Source organism: Carcharodon carcharias, chromosome 5 (assembly GCF_017639515.1).
Source record: "Carcharodon carcharias isolate sCarCar2 chromosome 5, sCarCar2.pri, whole genome shotgun sequence".
NCBI classification, from domain to species: Eukaryota; Metazoa; Chordata; class Chondrichthyes; order Lamniformes; family Lamnidae; genus Carcharodon; species Carcharodon carcharias.
Genome location: NC_054471.1, coordinates 159,326,686 through 159,350,847, shown reverse-complemented (window position 1 = coordinate 159,350,847; position 24,162 = coordinate 159,326,686). Strand labels below are relative to the sequence as shown.

At 41.5% G+C, this 24,162-nt stretch overlaps 2 protein-coding genes across 3 annotated transcripts in view; one reads left to right on the top strand and one right to left on the bottom strand.

The window, feature by feature from the left end:
• Positions 1-1,004: 1,004 nt before the first annotated feature.
• c5h1orf131 (chromosome 5 C1orf131 homolog) lies at positions 1,005-10,308 on the bottom strand. Of its 2 annotated transcripts, none has more exons than XM_041187954.1 (7): positions 10,174-10,308; positions 8,802-9,178; positions 7,810-7,866; positions 6,692-6,787; positions 5,683-5,763; positions 5,436-5,476; positions 1,005-1,189 (listed from the first exon to the last, which is right to left on the bottom strand). In XM_041187954.1, the coding sequence occupies exons 1-7, from the start codon at positions 10,187-10,189 to the stop codon at positions 1,066-1,068; spliced, it is 792 nt and encodes a 263-aa protein (XP_041043888.1). In that variant the 5' UTR covers positions 10,190-10,308; the 3' UTR covers positions 1,005-1,065. The 2 variants fall into 2 exon arrangements, with proteins under 2 accessions (XP_041043888.1, XP_041043887.1); XM_041187953.1 differs by having other exon boundaries at positions 10,120-10,255.
• Positions 10,309-10,360: 52 nt separating this feature from the next.
• The window catches only part of gnpat (glyceronephosphate O-acyltransferase), a 36,510-nt gene continuing 22,708 nt past the window's right edge, over positions 10,361-24,162 (top strand). The window contains exons 1-6 of the mRNA XM_041187951.1: positions 10,361-10,571; positions 12,123-12,314; positions 14,123-14,299; positions 15,113-15,242; positions 15,385-15,512; positions 18,247-18,322. Coding sequence (XP_041043885.1) covers positions 10,515-10,571; positions 12,123-12,314; positions 14,123-14,299; positions 15,113-15,242; positions 15,385-15,512; positions 18,247-18,322 — 760 coding nt within the window. The 5' untranslated portion in view covers positions 10,361-10,514. The remainder of the gene's footprint in view (positions 10,572-12,122; positions 12,315-14,122; positions 14,300-15,112; positions 15,243-15,384; positions 15,513-18,246; positions 18,323-24,162) is intronic.

The window sequence follows — 24,162 nt, the reverse complement described above, 5'->3', positions numbered from 1 at the left end:
TAAGGGTTCCATCTATTGTATCAAAATCTCTTTAAATGAGAATCCAGTCATCAGGAACTTTAGCGGCTGGTCCGCTGATTCTTTTTGTTATGACTAGCAGGTATTTCCTCAGAACTCAAACTTTTTTATCTATGCTGGATAGTTTGGGTTTTTTTGTTTTTATACATAATATTCTGTTACTGTCTACTCAATGCGCTCAAACTACGTATTGCATAAACACAGTGAATATCTGTCCTGTACACTTATAGTTGCATGTTCATAAATTGTGATGTGCCAAAAATAGTGTGTTGTGTATTCTGTATAAATGTTAATTGAATAAATCTTTATTGTTACAATTTACATTGACTCAAGTTTCATTATAAAATTAATCTGAGATTTTACAATAAACTTGCCGTCAGATTTACAAAGTAGGACATTTCCAGTGATGCAATATATCAGGGAGAGGGAAACCTAGGAAAACAGTAGTAAAAAGATCATTGTCTTATCCCAAAGATTAATAATTCTCAACTGCCCTCCACCCCCTGCAATTCAGTTGTTTTCTGTCTTCTTGGGTAGTCACCATCCTCTGAAAAGCAGTTAAAGGCAAACTAGTTCCACATTAAACAATCCTAGATTCTTCAACCTCTCCTCCTAGCTCAGTGCCTTAGGTTTGGTTGTTCTTTTCTGCACTTCAATGTCCTTCACTTGAAACTCTTAGCAGAAAGGGCCTAAACTCTCAACTTACTCCAGGGGGTTATTTTGAGGTATTGAAGTCTACATTCCCTCCAGTAATGAAAGAATGGGCAGATTTTAAGCTTACAGTTCCTGGCAATTACATTCCATTTGGATGATCGGATGAACCTGCATTGTGCAGTTTGATCACGTTTACTACAGAGCTGAAACAAAAATTAAATCATAAATGTAGCAACTTTGATACTTAAATCACCAAAATTAGTTGAGGTATCCCCACAACCAAACAGTGCAACAAAAACAGACACAATTAAGCACATCTGAAAGCTGCATTCTGAAAATAAAACATTTATTTTGTGACTAAAATCAAACTTATTTTTGAAAGTTGTACAAAATTTACATATGTTTTGACTTGGCTCTGGTTTTGATTCTCTTGATGTCACTGTCACTGAGAATCAGCGCTCCATTTTTAAATCGTCCCACTTGTCCAGTAGGGACTATTTCAGACTTCTTGTTCCTCCTGTAGAAACCAAATCCCAGTTAATTTTGGAGAGGTTAAAGTCAATTCTTCACACAACTTGACACTCCTATGCAGCAAAGGATATTTGTGAATTGTCTCATCAACTCAGATTAATTATCTTGAATTAAGAGCAACTTGATTTCTAGAGTGACTTTAATGTAGAAGAGCATCCCCAAGGCACTTCATGAAGGTGCAAGAGGAAAATAAAATCTGCCAAAGGAGGAGAGATCAGAAAGGTGGCCATCAACTTGGTCGACGTGTTGGTTTTTTTGAGGACAGTGAGGTGGGGAGACTGTGTTTTTGGAAGAAAATTCCAGGTTATGCGGCTGAGAAAGTTGAAGGCATAGTCACCAATGGTGAGGAATAAAGGTTTCAAGGGGCAGTAGGGATAAAGCACGTTTCAGAGAAAGGTCAAAAGGGCAGACACAAGGATGAGATATGAGGCCTTGGGAGATTAGGAGCCAATGTATGTCAAAGAAGACAAAAATGATGGATGAGCAAGACTTGGTGCAGCAGAGCTTTGGGTGAGCATCTTCCTGCTCCTAATTCTTGTGTTCTTATACTTAGGAAGGTAGAAAATGGGATGCTGGTCAGAACAGCAATGGGGTTGGAGCCCATGAACATACTGATGAAAGTTTTAAATGGGCTGAGCTGAGAAAAGTTAGCGACGCAGAAGTAGGCATTCAGCATATGAAATAATTTGCACTTATATAATGCCTTTTCATGGCCTCAGGACATCCCAAAATGCTTTACAATCCATTATATGTAATCACTATTATAATGTAGGAAACATGGCAGCCATTTTGTGCACAGCAAGATCCCACTTAATAGCAATGTTATAAGTGACCAGATTATCTGTTTTCTTGATTGACGGAGGGGTAAGTATCGGCCAGGACATGAGAAAGCATTCCACTGCTCCTCAGAGCAGACCAGTCATTGATTTAATGTCTCATCCAAAAGGCAGCACCTCTACCTGTGCAGTATCCCTCAGTATTGCATTGCAGTCTCAATCGTGATTATGTGCTCAAGATTCTGGAGTGGGGCTTCTGATTAAGAAGCAAGAGTGCTACCCACTGAACCAAGGGTGACATTTTAAGGGAGCTGAGTCCTAAAGGACATATCTACTGAACTGAGCCTGCAGCAGCTAGTGAGAGAACCAACAGGAGGGAAAAAACTACTTGACCTCATCCTCATGAACCTACCTGGCAGATGCCTCTGTCCATAACAGTATTGGAATGACCACTACAGACTTTCTGGAAACAAAGTTCCATCTTCAAACTGAGGACACATACCATTATTTTGTGTGGCATTGCCACATACTAAATGGGATAGATTCAGAACGGGCCTAGCAACTTGAAACTGGGTATCCATGAGACACTGCAGGCCATCAGCAGCAGAATTGAATTCAACCACAATCTAACCTCATAGCTTGGCATGTCCTTCATTCTACCATTATTAGGTGATCAACCATGTTTCAAACAGGAGTGTAGGAGAACATGCCAGGAGCAGCATCAAGCATACCCAAAAACCTATGACACAGAATTACATGCATGCTAAACAGTGGAAACAGTGTGCTACAGAGAGCGCTAAATGATCCCACAACCAACAGATCCAATCAAAACTCTTAAGTCCTTCATAGTGATGGACAGTAAAACTATCTACTGGAAGAGGGTGTTCCACAAATCTCCCGATCCTCAATTACGGCGGAGCTCAGCGCATCAGTACAAAAGAGAAAGCTGAGGCATTTTCAACCACCTTCAGCCAGGAGTGCTGAGTGGATGATCTATCTCAGCCTCCTCATGTCCTCAGCATCACAGATGCCAGTCTTCAGCCAATTTGATCAATTCCAATTCAAATCAAAACATGACCTAAGGCACTGGATCCTGCAAAGGCTACAGAGCCCAGGCAGCATCCTGGCTGTAGTATTGAAGATTTGTGCTTCAGAACTAGCCACACTCCTAGCCAAGCTGTTCCAGTACATCTATAACACTGGCATTTACCCAACAAAATGAAAAATTGCCCAGATGCGTTCTGCCAAAAAAAGCAGGACAAATCCAACCCGGCCAACTGCCACCCATCAGTTGTCTCTCCCTATCTTCAGCAAAGTAATGGCCGGAGTTGTTGATAGTACTATCAAGAAGCACTTACACAGAAATAACCTGTCACTGATGCTCAGTCTGAGTTCTGCCAGGACCACTCAGCTCCTGTCCTCATTACAACTTTGGTCTAAACATGGATGAGCTGAATTTTAGAAATGAGATAAGAATGACTGCCCTTGACATTAAGGCAGCATTTGACTAGGTTTGGCATATGAACATACGAATTAGGAGCAGGAGTAGGAGCAGGCATCAAGGAGCCCTAGCAAAACTGAAATCAATGGGAATCAGAGGGAAAGCACTCCACTGGTTGGTGCCATACCTAACACAAAAGGAAGATGGTTGTGGTTGTTAGAGGTCAATCATCTCAATCCCAGGATATCACCGCAGGAGTTCCTCAGGATAGTGTCCTAGGCCCAACCATCTTCAGCTACTTCATTAAAGACCTTTTCTTCATTATAAGGTCAGAAATAGGGGTGTTCACTGATGATTTCAGAGTATTCAGTACAATTCGCTACTCCTCAGATACCAAAGCTATCCGCATGCAGCAAGACTTGGACAACATTTAGGCTTAGGCTGATAAGCGACAGGTAACATGCATGCAATTACCATCTCTCCCTAACAAATAACAGCATTACTATTGTGAAACACCTGCTATTAACATGCTGGGGTCATCGATAAGAAACTGAACTGGGGAGGTGATGGGGTAGTGGTATTGTCACTGGACTAGAGTTCCAGAGACCCAGGGTTGCTCTGGGGACCCAGGTTCAAATCCTACTACAACATATGGTGGAATTTGAATTCAATAAATATCTGGAATTAAAAAGTCTAATGATGACCATGAAACCATTATCGATTGTCATAAAAACCCATCTGGTTCACTAATGCCCTTTAGGGAAGGATATCTGCCATCCTCACCTGGTCTGGCCTACATGTAAATCCAGACCCATAGCAATGTGGTTGACCCTTAAAAAGGCCAAATGAAAAACAAGAGCAATTAGGGATGGGCAATAAATACTGCCAGCGATGCCCACATCCCATGAACGAGTAAAAAACATTTAAACATTGTATCCACAAGAGGTCAGAGGCTGGGACGAATCATTCACTTCCTGACTTCCCAAAGTCTGTCCACCTACAAGGCACAAGTCAGGAGTGTGATTGAACTCAAGAAGGTTGAAACCATCCAGGGCAAAGCAGCCTGCTTGATCAACACTCCATTCACCAATTTAAACATTTACTCCCCTTACAACCAGTCCACAGGGTAGCAGTGTGTACCATCTACAAGATGTACTTCAACCATTCACCAAGGGTCCTGCCACATTACCTTACAAACCCACAACCTTTACCACCTAGAAGAAGAAGTTCCCCTTGCAAGTTCCCCTCTGAGTCATACACCATTCCGACTTGAAGCTATAATCGCCTCTCCTTCACTATCACTGGGTCAAAATCCTGGAACTCCCCAATAGCACTGTGGGTGTACCTACACCCTAATGAACTGCAGTGGTTCAAGGTGGCAGCTCACAACCATCTTAAGGGGAATTAGGAATGGGCAACAAATGCTGGCCTTGCCAGCGTCGCTTACATCCCACAAATAATTTTTTTAAAAAAGGCAACACATGAAGACGGCATGGGATTTACAGCTCAGGTAAGGGTTGAACTGGATGCTGAGTCTGCAAACAATCTAGTTCACCTGCTGCTAGTCGGGAAGAGGAATGGAATCGGTGGCAATTTTACAAGAATTTCGGTCATCCAAACATTTAGCTGGAAGAAATTGGAGTTTAATAATGTAGAGGCAGAGCTGGCTGTTATCAGTGCATCTGTGTTAGCATGTCGATAATGGTGGTTATGAAAGAGAAGCAATACTGCCTGAGGACAGTGAGCCATTTACAATATCAGCTAGCATTCAAATGAGGGAGAAAAGTTGAGTGGTCAAAAGTTAAATGGGAATTGAGGCAACATGAAATGAATCTCTTGGATGAGACGAGATTAACATTGAGAGGGTGTGTGACAGCATGGGAGAAAATGAAAGAGACACAGACAACAAACATTAAATTTTGGAAAAAAACCATGAGACCGAAGTAGACAGTTTTATATAAGAGCACTGAAGATTCATTCTCTCCCATACCCCGCTGCTAATATAACTAACTGACCTTTCTTCTTTCTTTCTCTTTGGAAGTGTGGATTTTGAGTTCTAAAGTGAAAAAGGAAAGATTTAGAAACACAGGAGTGAATAAATGTGTTGCAAGACGTCTCTTAACCAATAATCAGCACAAATCAGCAAGACCCTAAGGGCTGTTATTTAACCATACTCAGAAGCTTGTGTAGAGCAATGTCTGACAAATGCTCAACATAAAAACACTCAGCTGAAAACATGTTGCTAGATAAAACAGCACTAACCGTTGCCATAGGTTTCACTGGGGTTTTATTTTTCATTATTTCCTGGTAACTTTTGTAATTTACATATTCACGTTTTGGGGGCTGAAAAAGAAACAAATGGTAAAAGAATGGAAACATTAGGCTGTGATTTTCAAATTCAAACAGTTACTACAGTTGTAATGTATGAACTCCCTATATACAAGTACAATGCGCAAATTTTAATGTGTCATTTACATGTCCCCCACTTGTAAATTTCTTACATACGGGTACTATGTGAAGGTTCTATATGCATGAATAACAGTGAGTACATTATATCAAGGATAATTTTATACAGGACAGCGGGGAGAACTTTCCTCCCCTTCTCTGAATAATATTGTGGGATCCATCAGAGAGCAGATGGGGCGTCTGTTTAATGTTTCCAAAATATGACACCACTGACAGTGCAGCATTCCCTCAGCATTGCACTGGAGTGTCAGCCTGGATTGTGTGTTCAACTGTCTGTCATGGGGCTTGAACATAGCGAACAGAATAAGCTGACACAAGGCCTGCATACATAAACAACTCCTAGGGCTAATGGGGGGGTGGGGTGGTGGAGGCAAGGGGCTGTGCAAGCTTTCTGACTCTATGGGCCACCACTATAGAACCTTAGGGCTGGAGGTAGTGACAAAGAGTTCAAATCCATGTCCTCATTTGCCCATATTCTAAGTTGTCGTTGCTAAAATATATGACTCTTTAATTTGTGATTCATCTGCTAATGAGGCCACAGCTCTTTCCAAACCTCCATGAAATTGAAAGAGGACAAAGCAGCAAATAGGAAATATAAATGGAAAGAGCTGCCTGAGCTTGACAGACCAGAGTGCCAGCGTAAAGGGCACATATGCTCTATTCTACTGTTTTATTGAATATTATTGAACATATTAAATACATTTATCTCTGAGGCAAACTGTATATAGGAAGAAAGAGTCATTTTGGGAACTGCAGCAGATTATTTACAAATATTTGTTCAGAAAGTGTAATCAACGTGACATACCCTAGCACCAAGCATAACAGCTCGCTGTTGTTCAAACACTCTTTGCTGTTCTTTTCTGTATCCTGTGATGCCAAATCTGTGCACTTCCAGGCGGGCCTGTAAAGAAAAAAGGCACAAACAATGAGCCTCTGGTTTGCTTATTTTGAACGTTGTCTTCCCTGCTGAGAGACAGCGACTCCCACTGGGATGATGATCTCTGATAATGTTGAGTAGTATGTCATAAACGATAGTTGTCTTTTTTACTTGACAGACACCTTGATATTCATTCTTGATCATGCACAACTTAGAATTTGGGCATACTTTTACCCAAATGGTCATCATTCTCATGCGAGCCTGGGTGAACTAATCAACCATGGGGTGCAAAACCAAGCAAGCACAATGCCATCCATATGAGAGCACAATACAAGCAAGTTTTGCAACCAAAGTAACTGGGAGTGATTAGGAGTGGGTGCATGTCCAAAATTACTCCTCCACAACAACCATATGTACACCACCAAACTAAGAAGTAAATTGCAGCAACTCTCTATGGTTGAGAGCAGCAAATCCATCACAGGCCTAAAACTGAACCTGACACCCTGGTACAATTATGTACATGCCTTTACTAAACCAGTCTTCAGAAAGCTGTACAGTTTCTTCCATCCCTTTGCCAGCTAGCCATTATAGAATCATACAGCACAAAGGGATGCTGTTAAGCCCACCATACCAGTGTAGTCCCACTCCTCTGCTCTTTCCCATAGTTCTGCAAGTTTTTTCTTTTTCAAAGTCCCTTTTGAAGTAATTGAATCTGCTTCCAACACCCTTTCAAGTAGTGAATTCCAGATCATAAAAACTCATTGTGTAAAAATAAATTCTCATTTCACCTTTGTTCTTTTTGCCAATTATTAAGTTTAATACAGCACATGGGTCAGAACACAGAGCTGCTCATCATGGAGGGCATTTCATTTAGACCACTCAGCCCACCCAAAGGCCAGCAATGTTGGTACTATCATCCCATGCCTGTGGACCATCAGGGGGCACACAACAACTAGGGTACGTCTGCGAGGTTTCACGGTGTTTCTGCAGAGAACATATTTCTAATAGTCTGTATTCTAGAATAAAGGAGCTGATACAAGACTTACCCTCTCCAAATTAAATACTTTTTCTTTCACCTTGTTCTGCTCAACAGTTTCTTCCACCTGAACATATGAAAATTTAACTAATTAATTCAAAATTGAAGTGCACCAAAGCAGAAATCCATCATTACAATAGTAATCACATCAGCTTTGAAAGTAGAGTAAACCTTCTCCCCCTCAAAACCTGTAAACAAAAACAAGTGACAGAGACAGTAAGAGAAGGGAGGAGAGTGAGGGGATGTTGGGGGGAAACAACAGAGTGAGGGGTGGCAGGATGGTGAGTGAAAGTTAGATAAGGTATTTACTGGGTCCCAGAAACTTTGTCAATGTCAATCATTCTACCCTCAAGAGGAACCAGCCACTAACAAGGTTGTTGAATAAGTAACTGAAGAAGGTTGACTTAGAGAAGCACCAACATGATCCAAGGGGTCGTTCCTTGCTGGTGGGAGAGATGGCCTGCCAGGTGTCATTTCTATTCATTCTCTCATTTCTGTCAGCATAAGAATCCTTTAAAACACAAACCAAAAGGAATTTTATGGATCCAGGCCTAGCTTTTTTGGCACCTGGTGCCATACAGTAATGGTCTGTATCATGCTGCAATCAGCAACACAACCTGGAAATCCACAACGCCAGGAAGCAGTGGCTAAGATTAGACAAGACATGTGTTAACAAGTGGACTTGTCCAGAAAATATGAGAGAGATCTCACACTCCTTCAAATCCCCTTCTGTAAACAAGAATGCAGGTTAGGAATCTCTTCTGTACTGGTGAAGATTTACTATTTAAAGCAGACAGAAATAGCAAAAGACAGACAGGAAACAATTGGCACTCAAGACACAGAGAAAGAAAAAACAAGAACAGGTTAACAGTACAAGACAACCTGTGTAACGTGGCTATGAAAGCTTCCAGTGTAATTACTAAGTTAGATCAGAGGACAATAGGTTTGCCCAGTATTTTTTAAGGGATATGTTATTGGAATTAAATAAATTCAGAAGCTTACTTTGTCTTCATCCGTAACCAGCTTCCTTTTCTTGTGAGAACCAGTAAAGGTTATGACTTCTACTGGCTTCTTTTCGCCGACAGTGACAATCTCATTGTTGGGGACCATGTCTCCCTTTGCTTTTACCTGCACTGCAGAGTCACCCACAGAATCGAGAAGCTCGGCACGCAGCTTGACAAGGCACTTTGGAGCCCTGCGTGGTGAGCCTGCTGCTTTCTTTACAAGCGAGTCACTTGTTCTGGGTAGTGCAGTGCTGCAAGGCACAGACTGGGCCTCTGAGCAGAGTGTTTGCTCTTCAGTTTTGTGTTGCTTGCATTTTCTCCCTTTCAGCTTTGCTTTTCCTCTCTTGTTCTTCGTTTCACTCACTGCAGCTTCTCCTGTAATAGTCAATTTGGAATATACCATTCAAAGAGGCATGAAGCAAAACAGCTGTGCAGTTCCCCACATGCACATAGGGGCAAAGCTTCACAAAGTCACCCATTGGCAGTGAAGCACTTTGCTACTTGGTCGTGGATCAGCAGCAGCTCTCTCCTCCCAACCTGCCCCTCCCCTTTGGTCAAAGGCCATGAGTTCAAGTCTCACTCCAGACACCAAATCACATATTCCAGGCTAACACTTCGAGTGCAGTACACATACTGAGGGAATGTTGCACCATCAGAGGTGGTGTCTTTCAGATGAGGCCTCTTCTGTCTTCACCAGTGGATGTAAAAGATCTTAATGGCAACCTGTTGATGGAGCCAAGAGCCCTGGCAATGGGTCACAGAGCCACCATGGTACAACCATTTGGCCCATCAAATCCAATCCATGTTGGCCTCTCTGTAAATCAATCCAATCAGTCCCATTCCCCCACTCTATTCCAGTAGCTCTGTAAGCTTATTTCCCCCAAGCACCCAACCAATTTCCTTTTGAAATCATTCATCATCTCTGCCTCACTCTCACAGGCAGTGAGTTCCAGCTCATTACCACTCTTTGAGTAAAAAAGGTTCTTTATCTCTCTGCACCGAACCATAAATCTGGTCCTTGTACCATCTGTAGCTTTTCTCCAAACCTGTCAAATTCTGGTACACTACTATCAAATCTCCCCTCAATCTTCTTTACTCTAAGGGTACAAAGCCGGCTTTCTCCATCCTAACTAAACCCCCCATCCCTGCAAGATGCTAAATCTCCTCTGCACCTTCTCCAGGAGCCTCACCTCCTTCCTAAAGCGTGGGGATCAGTGGAATGGGTGGGGGAGGGGTGACGGAACCTGAAGTGGGGGAATTTTTTCCCCCTATTCCCCCTCTGCGCTCCCTCATACGCAGCAACAGGTCACACATACCGCACTGGTAAAGCCGGTTGAAAAAGTCATCCAACATCATCCGCTCACTCTCACCCATTGCGGCAGCCATAGGCCAGACTCACACCACCACGTCTTTGCGTCAGACGTCGGGAGCTTGATCGCAGGGCGTTGGATGGGCGGGGCTCCCCAAAAGTCGAATGGGCGGGGCTCCCGGAGAGGTTGGGCTCCCTCAGTGGCGGGTAGGCGGGGCTCCCGGGTGGGCGGTGCTCCCTCAGCGCCGGTTGAGTGGTGGGTGAGGTGCTCTCTTGTTCGCCTGCTTGGGCCTGGTGTCGCATGGAGGTGCTGAGTTGTGTCGGGCCCTGGTGGGGTGCCGGCCACTTCAGCCTCTCTTCCTAGTCGAGACCTCAGGCAAGGGCAGCTATTATGAGACGCCGATGTCTCACTTGGCCACAGTCAGCATGGCGAGCCCGGCTGTGGAGTCTCTGTACCCGGTGAGTGCTGATCGTTTCCGGGTGGTGTTGACACCAGTCATGGCGATGGTGGGGTTCCGGGCTGACTGAGAGTGGGGTTTATTTATACCCCTGGATGGTGTCAGGCCCACTCTCTGCACCTTGTATGGTGTGAAGAGAGGATTGCACCGGGGTGTGTGAGTGCATTGGTCGGTGAAGTAACTCCTGGGCTCTGACTTCAGGGAGGCAGAGGTTAGGAGGGAGCTTGTGACAGGAGATGATAAACGCCTTTCCCACAGTGAAGGGGAGAAAGGAGATGGGGGAGTTGAGAAGAGGGAGGGGGTGGGAGATTTCAAACTTTAACATAAGAGCTGGAGAATCTGCACTGTCTTTAAAGGGCTGAGAACAAACATCCCCCAGAGGGACAAGAAGTACTTATCCCAAGGTACTAAAAAGACAACTACTTAGATTTGTTTAGTGCTGACTGTCATCATGAGAGAGTCACTGAAGTTCTGCTAGATTGGGAACCAGCTAATCTGGTTCAGTAGTGACAAACCTAATCTTGGAAATGATATACCTATTAGTCTTGGATCAATAATGAGGCTAAATATGGAATCTGTTTTCAGAATTGAATTTCAAGATTGTCTTTGCGATATTATAACTTAAGTCAGTTACCCCTCAGTGATAATACTGTCTCCTCTGAGTTAGAAGGTTGTAGATTCAAACCCCACTCTAAAGACATGAGCACAAAATCTGGGCTGGCACTCTACAGAGGAGTGCTGTGCTGTCCTTTGGATGAGACGTTAAACCGAGAACCCATCACTCTCTTAGGTGGATGTAAAACATCCCAAGACATTGTGTTTGAGACACTACTGTGCAGTGTTTCTTTACCATTAGCAAGATGCCAACAGTTTTGTGGTGTGTACTTGTGTGAAGTGTAATTTACAAGAAGGATATGAGAACAGGCTGCATCAGTGTAGTCTGACAGCATCATGGGACTCTGTGATTTCTATTTATTTAAGAAATTTACCTCCTTTAGATCACCAGTCCAGAATGAACTAATAGTGCAGTAGAGTGCTCTTCTGTAATTTTACCCTTCATTTTTTAGAACCATACAGTGCAACAATTACAGAATATTTGTTCTACGAATATATGATTGTCTGAACTCTTAATTCATGGAATCTCAGAATTGTTACAGTGCAGAAGGAGGCCATTTGGCCCATCATGTCTGCACCGACTGTTTGAATAAGCCATTCACTTAGTGCAATTCTCCCATCTTCTTCCTATAATTCTGCATTTTTCCTCTTCAAACATTTACTGCATGAGAAAGGTATTTCTAATATTGCTTTTGCTTCTTTTGCGAATTACTTTATATCTGTGCCCTCTTGTCCTCAAGAGCGGGAAAAGTTTCTCCCTGTCTACTCTGTCCAGACTCCTCATCATTTTAAATACCTTAAACAAATCTCCCTTGACCTTCTCTTCTCCAAGGAAAACAGTGCTAACTACTTCAGTCTAGTTAGAACTTAAATCATTGACTGGATCCACATGTTTATTTTACCTTTTTAATTCAAAATCATATTTCTTGCATGATAGCAGAAGGATATGACACTGAATAAAAGAGATGGATTTGAAGACTTGATGGAAGAGCGCAGACACAGCAGCGATCTGAGATATGCCATGCGATGCTACACTCCAGTAGTTTACAAGGATCTTGTGCCCCGTACCCCTAGTGCTCTCAGGAGCATTGTACTGAAATCTGACCAAGTGCAATATGTCATCAAACAGGTAAGGGTCCATGTTAGAATTTGAATGGGTCTACTTGCATTTAAAAATGTAGAATATTAAATAAGATTGCAGCAGCATTTCTGTTTGGTTTTCCAAAATCCAGCTGTTTTGATTGATATTATGTAGATTTGTGCTGAGAATTCCCAGCTTAGGTTCTGGGCTCCTCTGGAGGTGGTGAGAGAAGCAATGATGCTTCCACAGAGAGGAGCAGGGAAAAATCATAAGTCACCCCAAGCAATTTTACATCATAAAATCTTACAGCACAGAAGGATGTCATTCGGCCCATTATGCCTTTGCCAGCTCTCCAAAAGTACTATCTAATTAGAACTACCATCTTCTCTACAAAGAAGGTGAAAAGAGGCTTGGCAACAGTTTGGCTGAGACCTGTTAAGTGGAAACATAGATTGAACAATTTTAATTCCACAGATATGATAAGCTGTATCGTTAAATGCCATCCTACTGTTTGAAATTCGTTATCAGTGATTTGCGAGGCTACCAACACTGGGCAAACCCTTGATGTGACATTTTAGCAATGAGTCAGCCACTTCAAGTTATCAGTCTGGTTAAAAGCAGAAAGTTGCACTCATTAGCTGGGTCATGGAATGACCTTTGTCTGTTTCAATTCAAGTCCGCATGTTCTTCTCACATCTTAATATCTTTAACATGGGAACAATAACACTTTCAAGTTTCCTTCCAAGTCAAACACCATCCTGATTAGGGTCAAAATCCTGGAACTTCCTATCAAATGGTACTGTTGAAGTACCTTCACCACACTGACTACAGCGGTTCAAAAGATGACTCACCACCACCTCAAGGGTATCTAGAAATGGGCAATAATACAGCCTTTGCCAGTGGCACTCAAATCCCCAGTGATCATTTTTTTTAAAAACTATGGTCTTTAAAAAACAGCATTTCCATCTGTTCACCTATCCAAAATAATCCCTTTCTTTCTGGAATTAAATAAAAATCACACTGACAGTTGGGAGTCAGTGCGTGTGTATGTGGAGGTTGTGTCTGAGAGTGTGCACTTGTGTGGAGTTGTGCCTCAGCATGCAAGTGTCCCATTTTGACAAATTTTACAATTTCCAGTGCTGCACCCTTCAGTGCAATATAAATATGACATGAACAGATATTTTTCCTCCTCGTTTTTATCCTCTCTTTTTACACTTTTCTTTAATTTCTCGCATGGTATTTACAGTGTGCATTTTTACACAAATTTTCAATTTGTGAATTAGCTATGCACTGAACTTTCTCACAAAACTTCCTCCATTGTTGGACTTTGGCCCTATCTCTGGATTTGGGTTGTATTTATACTAAAACTGTGGCATTAGTGTAAAGTAAAGCCACTTTTTGGATTAATGCTGCAGTCATAGTTCATTACACCCAGAAAGAACTGTCAATGCTGCAGTAGAAGTTGGGATATTCCTGCCACCACACCATCCTTTTGCTTTCATTCATTGGAGAGAGTAGTTAAGAATCAGGAACAGTGTGTATATGTGTAAAACTGACTCTAGGGCAGTAGATCTTCCACTGAATGTGGTAGAGTTGATATATCAATCTTTCTGGAACAACTACTGTGAATATACTGGTCCTCAAATCAATTAGAAAGATATCTGCATACATGAAAGCATCAGCAGCATTGTTTTATCAGATACAAAGCCATATGTTTTGTGACTTTGAAGCTTGGTCCTTAGAACTTGCTATGCTAAATGGTTTGTTGCTTGTTTCAAGCAACACTGTTTAAAGGGACTGTGGAAAATTACTTGCATTAAGCTCTGTAATTGCACTTTAATGTTGTATTTTATCAGTTGTCAAAAGAAACTGGCGAATCTCCAGATATCATTAGCGATGAAGCAGCTGACATTTTGGAGAAGATGGGACATGGTCTTCGGTTAAGTGTAGTCCGATTCTTTGCATTTACCCTAAGCAAAATCTTTAAAGCCCTATTCCAGAAAGTGCGTGTAAACGAAGAAGGAATTCACAAGGTTAGTTTCTATCTTTTATGATCTTGCCTTGTACTAATGTTTTGTTCACACTACTGAAAAATAATTTGGATGATATGTATCACTGTACAAATGCACTAAGTGTGGTGCTGCACTTTGGAAATAAGCTTTAGTTTTAAAATTCCCTGAACACACCTATGTTTCTATTCCCTCTGCTTTTCTGCTGAAGATGATCATGTGCTGGGTATATTTTTATGGGTGGCATACCTTCTGCTGCCCAGGCCCTACCCTCTAGAATTCACTCCCTAAATCCATCCTCCTCATTGCTCCCTAAAACTCACCTTTGACAGAACTTTGGTCACCCATTTTTAATCTGTCTGTGCTTGGCTCAGTTTCCATTTTTTTTCCTATTTTCAATCTTAATAGGACTATATAAATGCTGGTGATGAAAAATCATCTCGCTCCTCCCCTCTCCTCTGAATGTTACCTCCTTTCTTTGGCTTGCTGGACAAGTCTCTTGCCTCAGCTTCAAATTTTAACCATTTTTTCCTTAAAAATGCAATAGCCTCTGATCCTGAAAGTAATGGTCAGCTTCCCCACTACTGCTCCATAGACAAAAGTCTCTGACCTGAAGATCTCCCCTCCTGTGCTGTGTTCCCTGATGCAAGAGATCCACCAATACAGCTTTAATAGTAAATCCTATAGAGTAGCTAATAAAAACAACACTTGCTTACAAAGTTTGTTAAGCTTGTTACATTTCGTTAAATGGTGCACAGCTTTTGCAAGGACAGATATTTTTTTTTAAAATGGAATCTGTATTAAATAAGGATCTGTGAATGTGTTTTCTTATTTCAGCTACATCAGGCTATTCAAGAATACCCAGTTGTTCTGCTGCCAAGCCATCGCAGCTACATAGACTTCCTCATGTTATCATATATTATGTACACCTATGACCTTTGCTTGCCAGTCATTGCTGCTGGAATGGGCAAGTATCAGTTTTAATGCAGAAGCTAGGCATAATTAGTTTAATTACTGTATACACTGGAATCTGGCTCAGCTTAATAACAAAATCTGTTTTCTTTCTGATCTTAACTTTTACATGAACTATAATTTTGCTTCATCCACAGATTTTCTGGGAATGAAAATAGTGGGAGAGATGCTGCGAATGTCAGGTGCTTTTTTCATTCGGCGTTCCTTTGGAGGAGACAAGCTATATTGGGCGGTTTTCTCTGAGTATGTGAAAACAATTCTGCGGGTCAGTGTTCTGTTTACTACTGATGCACTAAAGAGATGAATTGGTATTCCATTGGAATTACTGACAGGTTACCACCTTGTCAATACGGTCCTGAAGTTTCCATGTAATTGTAACACTGTTGAGGCTGTTCAGTGATCTTAACCTCCTGTGTTAACTTAAAGCATTGATTGCAGCACAGTAGGAAGCCATTTCGCCCGCTGTGTCTGTGCTAGATCTTTGCTAGAGCAATCTAAAATTAATCCCACTGTCTGTTGACTTCACATAATCTTGTACCTTGCTTCAGCTTCAAATTTTAACCATTTTTTTCCTTAAAAGATGCAATAGCCTCAGTTTCAACTCCTCACTATAGTAAAGCATTCCATGCTCCATAAACCCTCTATGCAAATACATTTTTCCCTAACCAATTCAGCAGTTTCAACCGATTATTGCTCTTCAATGAGCCTCCAACCTGAGCAAATCATTTCCTTATTCACCACATCAAAACCCTTTGGAATTTAAAAAAAAATCGATATTATATTACTTAAATTTAATTGAATTATTTAAATAGCACCCTAAACAGTGCAGTACTCTGCTTATTCCACAGAATGAACAGAGCATTGCTTTGTTTAACGTGCCATTTCTGCATGCATCAGTGATTGTAAATGCAAGTTCATTTGCATTTGTCCACCACTAACCAGCACAGAAACAACTGTTGTAACATATTAGAAGTGTTCTCACTAGCAACAGTAATAGTTGAGGAAATTATTTCAGCTACAGCTTACATTAAATACAGATGTCTCTGGTTGTGTTACAGGCAATAGATAGAGAAGGGAGAAAAGGAAGAGGGGCAAGGTGGGGGTCAAGATCATGGTTGAAGAAAAGAGTCTTTCAATGACAGTGAGACAAATGGTAAGATGGAAATGCTTATGAAGGAGGTTGTAGAGGCTGGGACTAAGGTACATGAAGATCTGGCTGCCAAATGGTGAGCAGAGAATGAGAAATAGCAACAACTTATCTAGCACCTTTAATGTAATGGGATGTCCCAAGGCATTTCACAGGAGCATTATAAAACAACGTGTGACATTGAGCCACATGAGATATTAGATCAGATGACCAAAAGCTTGGTCAAAGAGGTACATTTTAAGGATTGTCTTAAAGGAAGAAAGCGAGGTGAGAAGGCAGAGTGGTATAGGGAGGGTATTCCAGAGCCTAGGGCCTGAGTTTTGTTAGAGGTATGGGGGTACATGTAAAGAGTAGGTGGGGGGAGGGATTCGTGGAGAGATTTGAATGTGTTGTGAGAATCTTGAATTTGATTCCCTGTACAAATACAGACATTGGAGCTTGTCAAAGACAAGATTAGAAGTGCAGGGTGGGGGGGGGGGGGCACAAGCCACAGCATTTTGGATGAGTTGTAATTTATAGAGGATAGACTGGGGAGGCCAGAAGTGAGAATGTTGGAGGAGTGTGGTCAGTAAGTGATAGAGATGTAGATTAAAGTCACTGGCTGCAGTCCAATAGGGTGGTGTTTGTGGAGTCCCAGTGGTATGGGTAGGGCAGGGCAGAAGCCTGATTGCAATGTTTTATACATGAAGCGGTGGGTGAGTAATTGAAGGAATGATGCATTCCTGAACTTCAGAAAGATTTGGAGTGTTGAGGATGGAGTGTAGCTGGGAATGTTCAGAGCAGGCCATTTGAGGATGGGGGTTTAGCAGTTTTTAAAGTTATAGTGACGGAGCTGATGAATATGGACAGGTAATTGATGCCAGTGATTAGACCACTGAGAAGGGGAAGGTGACTGGTCAGGAACTAGGACAGGAAGTGGTCATGGACAGAGATTGATTAAGGATACTGGGGGAGGTGGAGGAGAAACTATGTATTAAGGAGGGTCAGGTGCCTGGAGGAGGCAGAGGCAGTAAAACGTTAGGCTTCTCACATTTGATGTCTGAAGTGAAGATGGAGAGTGCATTGGGAGGAAAGACAATTTGTCGTGGCAAAGCGAGTTTGGAGCTTTTCCTTCTCTAACATTCTCAGAGCAGTACGAGAACTTGGCTACAGAAAGAGTTTATGAACAGCAGATGGAATTAAATAATTTTATCAGTGACATTATTTTGATGGAATTTAAAGTACAATCTTTCTAACCATGTACCATAGTCAGCTGCCTATCACAGGTTCAATGCAAGTCAGATTAAGTAACAATCGAACTGCTTTTAAAAATGAATTTAAATAGAAGTGATAATTAAAGTTGGGTGAGTAATCTGTTCATCTGTGTTTCTGAGCTCTTTCTCACTACCAATAGAAAACTCTTCACTTTACTTGTATATGTCTGTTTACCTCTGCCCTATAAGTCTCAGCTGGTCCTTTCCCCTGTGACAGAAAGGCATAATGGTTATGGAACTGAGGCAATATAGCATTTTTATTCATTAAAGCCAATATTCAGCAATCCTGCACTATCATCATAAAGCCTTGCTCAATGGGAACACTGGCTTCGAATCATCACAAGAGTGTTTTGGTTCTTCTGGAAGTGCAGAATCACTGAAACATCCCTGTGGTGTACATTGCTTGGTTTACAGTGTGAAAAGTCCAGCTGAAATAAACATCTGGTTCAAACTGCCTTATTATCCTCTGCTTACTGCATTGGAGAGGAAAGTTCTATGGAGTCTTTTTTCTGCAGGGAAATTAACTATTTGCTGCTAAGTGGGCTGCATTTTTATGTATCAGTGAAAACATATGTGTTAACTGTAAACTCATTTTTCAGAATGGTGACGCTCCTGTTGAATTTTTTTTGGAGGGTACTAGAAGTCGTACTGGAAAATCTCTGATTCCCAAATTAGGTGAGCTTGAGGGTATGTTTTTGTTGGGTTGAGGGGCTCCTGTGTCACAAAGTCTCTGATCATGCAGTCCTAAACCATACAGGTTCAAAATGTGACCTTCGCAGTTATTTTAATCTGTTGTCTTCATGGTACAAACAAGAAAGGCCTAGGACCATGTGCAGCCCTCTTCCATGTTCCCCAAGAGCCCTGCTACAGTGTGCGTGCCAGCCACCATTACAATCCAGCATTGCAGAGATGGCTAGTCACCCACAACAGATGAGTTATAAATTGATGTGAAACCAAGACCAAAAACTATTGAATTCAATTTAACAACATGCTATGGTTGTCTTTGAATTCATGACCTCTGGGTTACTAGTCCTAAGCTAGAACCACTCTTCTAATGTTCTAATGTATCTTTATAAAAGCTATATGTTTGAGATGGCGAGGCAAAACAAATGTTGCTAGCAGACCCTCAGGCACAACACTGAAACTTTTATGGGGATAAACAAAAACTCACCCTGAGTTATGGCTAACAGATACTTCCTGTTTTATGATCTATCGAATAAGATTCTTGTTTCACACAACAGGTCATCAGCCAGTCACAATCCTGGCTGTGCATCCCGGTTGCTAAAATTTCTTACATTTCCCATATTTTTAAGTTGTCTCCAAGTTATTTAGTGGAAAGAGATTTTAAAGTTCTATTTTAAAATTATATTGGAGTAGAGCTGTTGTTCGATGTAGAATGTTAAGTAGTCATAAATATATGGACAATTTATTCATATATAACTAGTGTAATGAGAAATGAAAAACAGACCAGGAAGAGGAAAGAGAAGCAAAATGTATGTACTTTGCTTTAAGCTCCACGTTACAGCACAGAATTCTGCCAGAGACCACTCCAGTATGTGCAGAAATCACAGATTGCAGACTCTTCATTCTCTGTAGCCCAATTAGGTAAAAGGATTGAAACAAGAACCAATAAGTAAATTCAGTTGCTACTATCCTAAATATTGCACTGCCAGCAACCAGAAATATAATCTGAAATTTAAAGTATCAAACTATCTGCTGCAAACAGATAATAAACCTATATTCACATCATCCAAATATAGGGAGAGCTGGTAATCTCCAATGTAGCACTCGAGTACAGTTGTACTGCAGCTGCTAGTTTGAGGCTAATGGTTGCACTTTGGATTCCAGCTTCAAAGCCCTGTTTAAGCTACTGCTGTCTGCCCAATTTGAATTTTCTTTGCCAACTGTTCTTGAATATACCAACTAACAAAGCTAAATATTTGGAGAACAATATCCACTCTGTAAATATATAAATTGTCAGCTAGGTTTACACGAGAATCCCAGGTACTTGCCTAGGTAGATGAAGTTTGACATTGGATTTATATTCCTGGCAGAGTCAAACTAAAGCATGTGTTATTGTGTTCCCCAGAGAGTCTGGCTTCACTTTACTCCAGATTTGCAAAATCTATAATTGATGAAAGTGGAAACTGCTAAACTTGCACTGTAAATCTGGACTGTACAATAAACTCAATCATTTACAAACTGCAGAGCAAAAGGCTGAGCACCCTGTTTAAAAATGTATACAACTGCATGAAGAACCTAAATAACAATATTGATGGAACACAAAATGCATAAAATTAAGTTGAAGATGGAACAGGATCACCAATGATAAATTACTACTCTCTCCACAAGTGAAGTTAACGCAATAGCTCATTCCTTATGAACCAACAGTGATATTCAGTTAGTTCTGCTAATGCCATTTTGATACGAAAAGTAGCGTTACAGAATGAACGTTTGAAAATTCTGCTCTATTAAAAGCTAATGGTATATAATTTTCAAATTGAAATTGTAATGTAAAAGACATATAACCTCCCATTTGTTCAAAGAGAGAAAATTACTCGTTTTCAAAAACAGTCACCGCATTTACAGCTGTTGAAAATCACAAATCTTAACAATTTTGTTGAGAATATTAGCAGCATTCAATTTGGCAAGGGTATTTAAATCAGTTATTACTGGTATTTGTACCAGTAGTGAATGATGTAATATGTTGTCTACAATTACACAGTCAAAGTGCTTTATGTATTACTGTTGAGGTGTAAATTGAGGCTGTGGGCAGGATTTTCCGGCCCTGCCTGCCGTTAGGATTGTCTGGTCCCGCAGGAAGTCAATGGATCCGTGGCAGATCCTGCCATTCAGGGCCGGAAAATCCCGGCCTACGTCTCTGGATTTGAGGATCTTCAAGTCCTGTGACTTAATTTAACCAATAGAATTAGATACTCTGCAACTGGGGTGTGTCAACTACAACCTTTAGATCTGTGTACCCACAAACTCTGACTACCCAGCCCTTAATGCCCTGAGGAATCATTTTCTTAATATCTGTGTCATGTGTGTGCTGGCTGAGTCTGCTCACGCATAAGCTCTTTGAATCCCTCTAGCTACAGAATTTCTTTTAATTTCACATACATGGTCAGGAGGTGAATGTTTTCTATTGCAATTGCTTGCATGCATGCAGAACTCAGTGATAAGAACTAGGAGCAGGAGCAGGCAATTCAGCCCCTTCAGCCTGTCCCGCCATTCAATACGATCATGGCTGATCTCATTTAGGCCTCAACTCCAATTTCCCACCCTCTCCCCCAATTTCCCACCCTCTCCCCATAACCTTTCAACCCGTTCTTAATTAAAAATCTGTCTATCTCCTCCTTAAATTTATTCAGTGTCCCGGCATCCACTGCACTCTGAGGTAGTGAATTCCACAGATTCACGACCCTTTGAGAAAATTAAGTCCTCCTCATCTCTGATTTAAATCAACCACAGCTTAGCCTAAAACTATGGCCTCTCATTCTAGAATGCCCCACAAGGGGAAACATCCGTTCCATGTCTACTTTGTCTATCCCCTTTAGCATCTTATATACGTCAATTCGATCTCGTCTCATCCTTCTAAACTCTAGTGAGTATAGGCCTAAACTGCTCAATCTCTCCTCATAAGACAAGCCCCGCAGCTCTGGAATCAATCTAGTGAACCTCCTCTGAACCACCTCCAATGCAACTACATCCTTCCTCAAGGGGACCAAAACTGTGCCCAGTACTCCAGGTGCAGTCTCACCTATGCCTTGTACAGTTGCAACAACACTTCCCTATTTTTATACTCTATTCCTTTACAGCAATAAATGCCAAAATTTCATTTGCCTTCCTTATTACCTGCTGTACCTGCATACTAGCTTTCAGCGATTCATGCATGAGGACACCCAGATCCCTCTGCACTGAAGCGTTCTGAAGTTTCTCTCCATTTAAATAATAAGTCGCCTTTTTATTCTTCCGACCAAAACGGATAACCTCTCACTTATCTATGTTAAACTCCATCTGTCAAATTTTGGCCTATTTACCTAACCTCTCCATATTCATTTGTAAATTTCTTATTTCTTTATTGCAACTTATCTTCTCATCTATTTTGGTGTCATCGGCAAATTTAGCTATAGTACCTTCTACCCCTGAATCCAAGTCATTAATGTAGATTGTAAATAGTTGGGGCCCAAGGACTGAACACTGTGGTACCCCACTAGTTACAGCTTGCCATCCAGAAAAAGACCCATTTATCCCAACTCTCTGCTTTCTGTTGGTTAGCCTATCCTCTATCCAAGCTAATATATTACCCCTAACTCCATGTGGTCTTATCTTGTGTATTAATCTTTTGTGCGGCACCTTATTAAAGGCCTTCTGAAAGTCCAACATACTACATCTACAGGATCCCCATTATCCACTTTGCTTGTCACATCTTCAAAGAACTCGAGTAAATTAGTCAAACACAATTTACTCTTCATAAAACCATGCTGACTCTGATGGATTGCATTTTGACTTTCCAAATGCCCCATTACTACTTCCTTAATAATGGATTCCAACAATTTTCCAATGACAGACGTTAAACTAACTGGTCTATAGTTTCCTACTTCCTGCCTCCCCCTCTTTTTGAATAAGGGCATTATATTAGCATTTTTCCAATCCACTGGAACCTTTCCAGAATCCAGGGAATTTTGGAATATTATAGCCAGTGCATCCACTATCTCCGCTGCCACTTCCTTTAAGACTCTGGGATGTAGGCCATCAGATCCTGCGGACTTGTCACCCTTTAATCTCAATAGTTCAGTACTTTTTCTCTAGTGATGGTGATTGTTCTAAGTTCCTCCTTCTCTATATCCTCTGCACTACCTGTTACTATTGGGGTGGTACCAGTGTCCTCCACTGTGAAAACTGAGGCAAAATATTGATTAAGCGTCTCTGCCATTTCTGCGTTCCCCACTATTTCATGTCAAAACAAAATTTTTTGGCACTCGTGCTCTGCAACTTAGGCACTGACAAGTAGACACTGGTCCTGATTTTCTTTACGATACAGAAGCAGATACAATGGTGGTAATAGAACGTTGGCTTCATGTTACAATAGAATCAGACCTCCATACCAATTCACAGAATCTTAATGGCACAGAAGGAGGCCATTCGGCCCATCATGTCTGCACTGGCACTCCAAATGAGCATTATGACCTAGTGCCATTGCACTGCCTTTTCCCTGTACCCTTGCACATTGTTTCTATTCAGATAATCATCTAATGTCCTCTTGAATGCTTCAATTGAACCCACCTCCACCACACTTCCAGGCAATGCATTCCAGACCCATACCACTTGTTATGTGAAAAAGTTTTTTCTCATGCCACACTTGCTTCCTTTACAAATCACTTTAAATCTGTGCCCCCTCATTCTTGATCCTTTTACACGTGGGAACAGCTTCTCCCTATCTTCTCTGTCCAGCCCCTCATGATTTTGAACATCTCTATCAAATCTCCTCTGTCTTCTTCTCTCCAAGAAGAACAGTTCCAGCCTCTCAAATCTATCTGCATAGCTGAAGGTTCTCATCCCTGGAAACATTCTTGTAAACCTCCTCTGCACTCTCTCCAATGTGTTCACATCCTTCCTATAATGTGGCACCCAGATCTATATGCAATATTCCAGCTGAGGTCTAAAGAGTGTCTTATATAAATTCTGCATAACCTCCCTGCTCTTGTACTCTATGCTCCTATTAATAAAGCCCAGGATACTATATGCCTTATTAACTGCTTTCTCCATGTACACTCAAGTCTTTCTGCTCCTGCACCCTCTTCAAAATTTCACCCCTTATTTTATATTGCCTGCCCATTTTCTTCCTACCAAAATGCATCACCTCACATCTCTCTGCATTGAACTTCGTCTGCCACCTATCTGCCCACTCTACCAACTTGTCTATGTCCTATTAAAGTTCACACCATCCTCCTCACAGTTCACAACATTCCCAAGCTTCGTATCATCCGCAAACTGAAATTGTCCTCTGTACACCAAAATCTAGATCATTAATATATATCAGGAAAAGCAAGGGTTTTCTGACCCCCGGGGAACTCCACTACAAACCTTCCTCCAGCCTGAAAAATATCGATTGACCATTACTCTCTGCTTCCTATTTTTCAGCCAATTTTGTATCCATATTGCTACTGTCCCGTTTATTCCATGAACCATAGAAAAGTTACAGCACAGAAGGAGGCCATTCAGCCCATTTTGCCCATGCCAGCCCGAGGACACCCAGGTACCCTTTCTAATCCCACCTCCCTGCACCTGGCCCATAGCCCTGCAGCTTACAGCACTTAAGGTGCAGATCCAGGTGCTTTTTAAAAGAGTTTAGAGTTTCTGCCTCTACCACCAACTTGGGCAGCGGATTCCAGACACCCACTACCCTCTGCATAAAAAAAGTTCTTCCTCATGTCCCCCCTGCACCTTCTGCCACTTATCTTGAATCTATGGCCAGAATTTTCCTGCTCTTTTGAAGAGTCCATATACTC

Bases quoted from the DNA above. Each gene is read 5' to 3' on its own strand.
- c5h1orf131 (XM_041187953.1), bottom strand. From the start codon at position 10,189: ATGGCTGCCGCAATGGGTGAGAGTGAGCGGATGATGTTGGATGACTTT. The intron at 7,867-8,801 runs GTAAGCTTCTGA...TCATATGTTCAG, and splicing joins TGGTTACGGATGAAGACAAA to GTGGAAGAAACTGTTGAGCA. The intron at 5,764-6,691 runs GTATGTCACGTT...TTTCTTTTTCAG, and splicing joins CTGTTATGCTTGGTGCTAGG to CCCCCAAAACGTGAATATGT.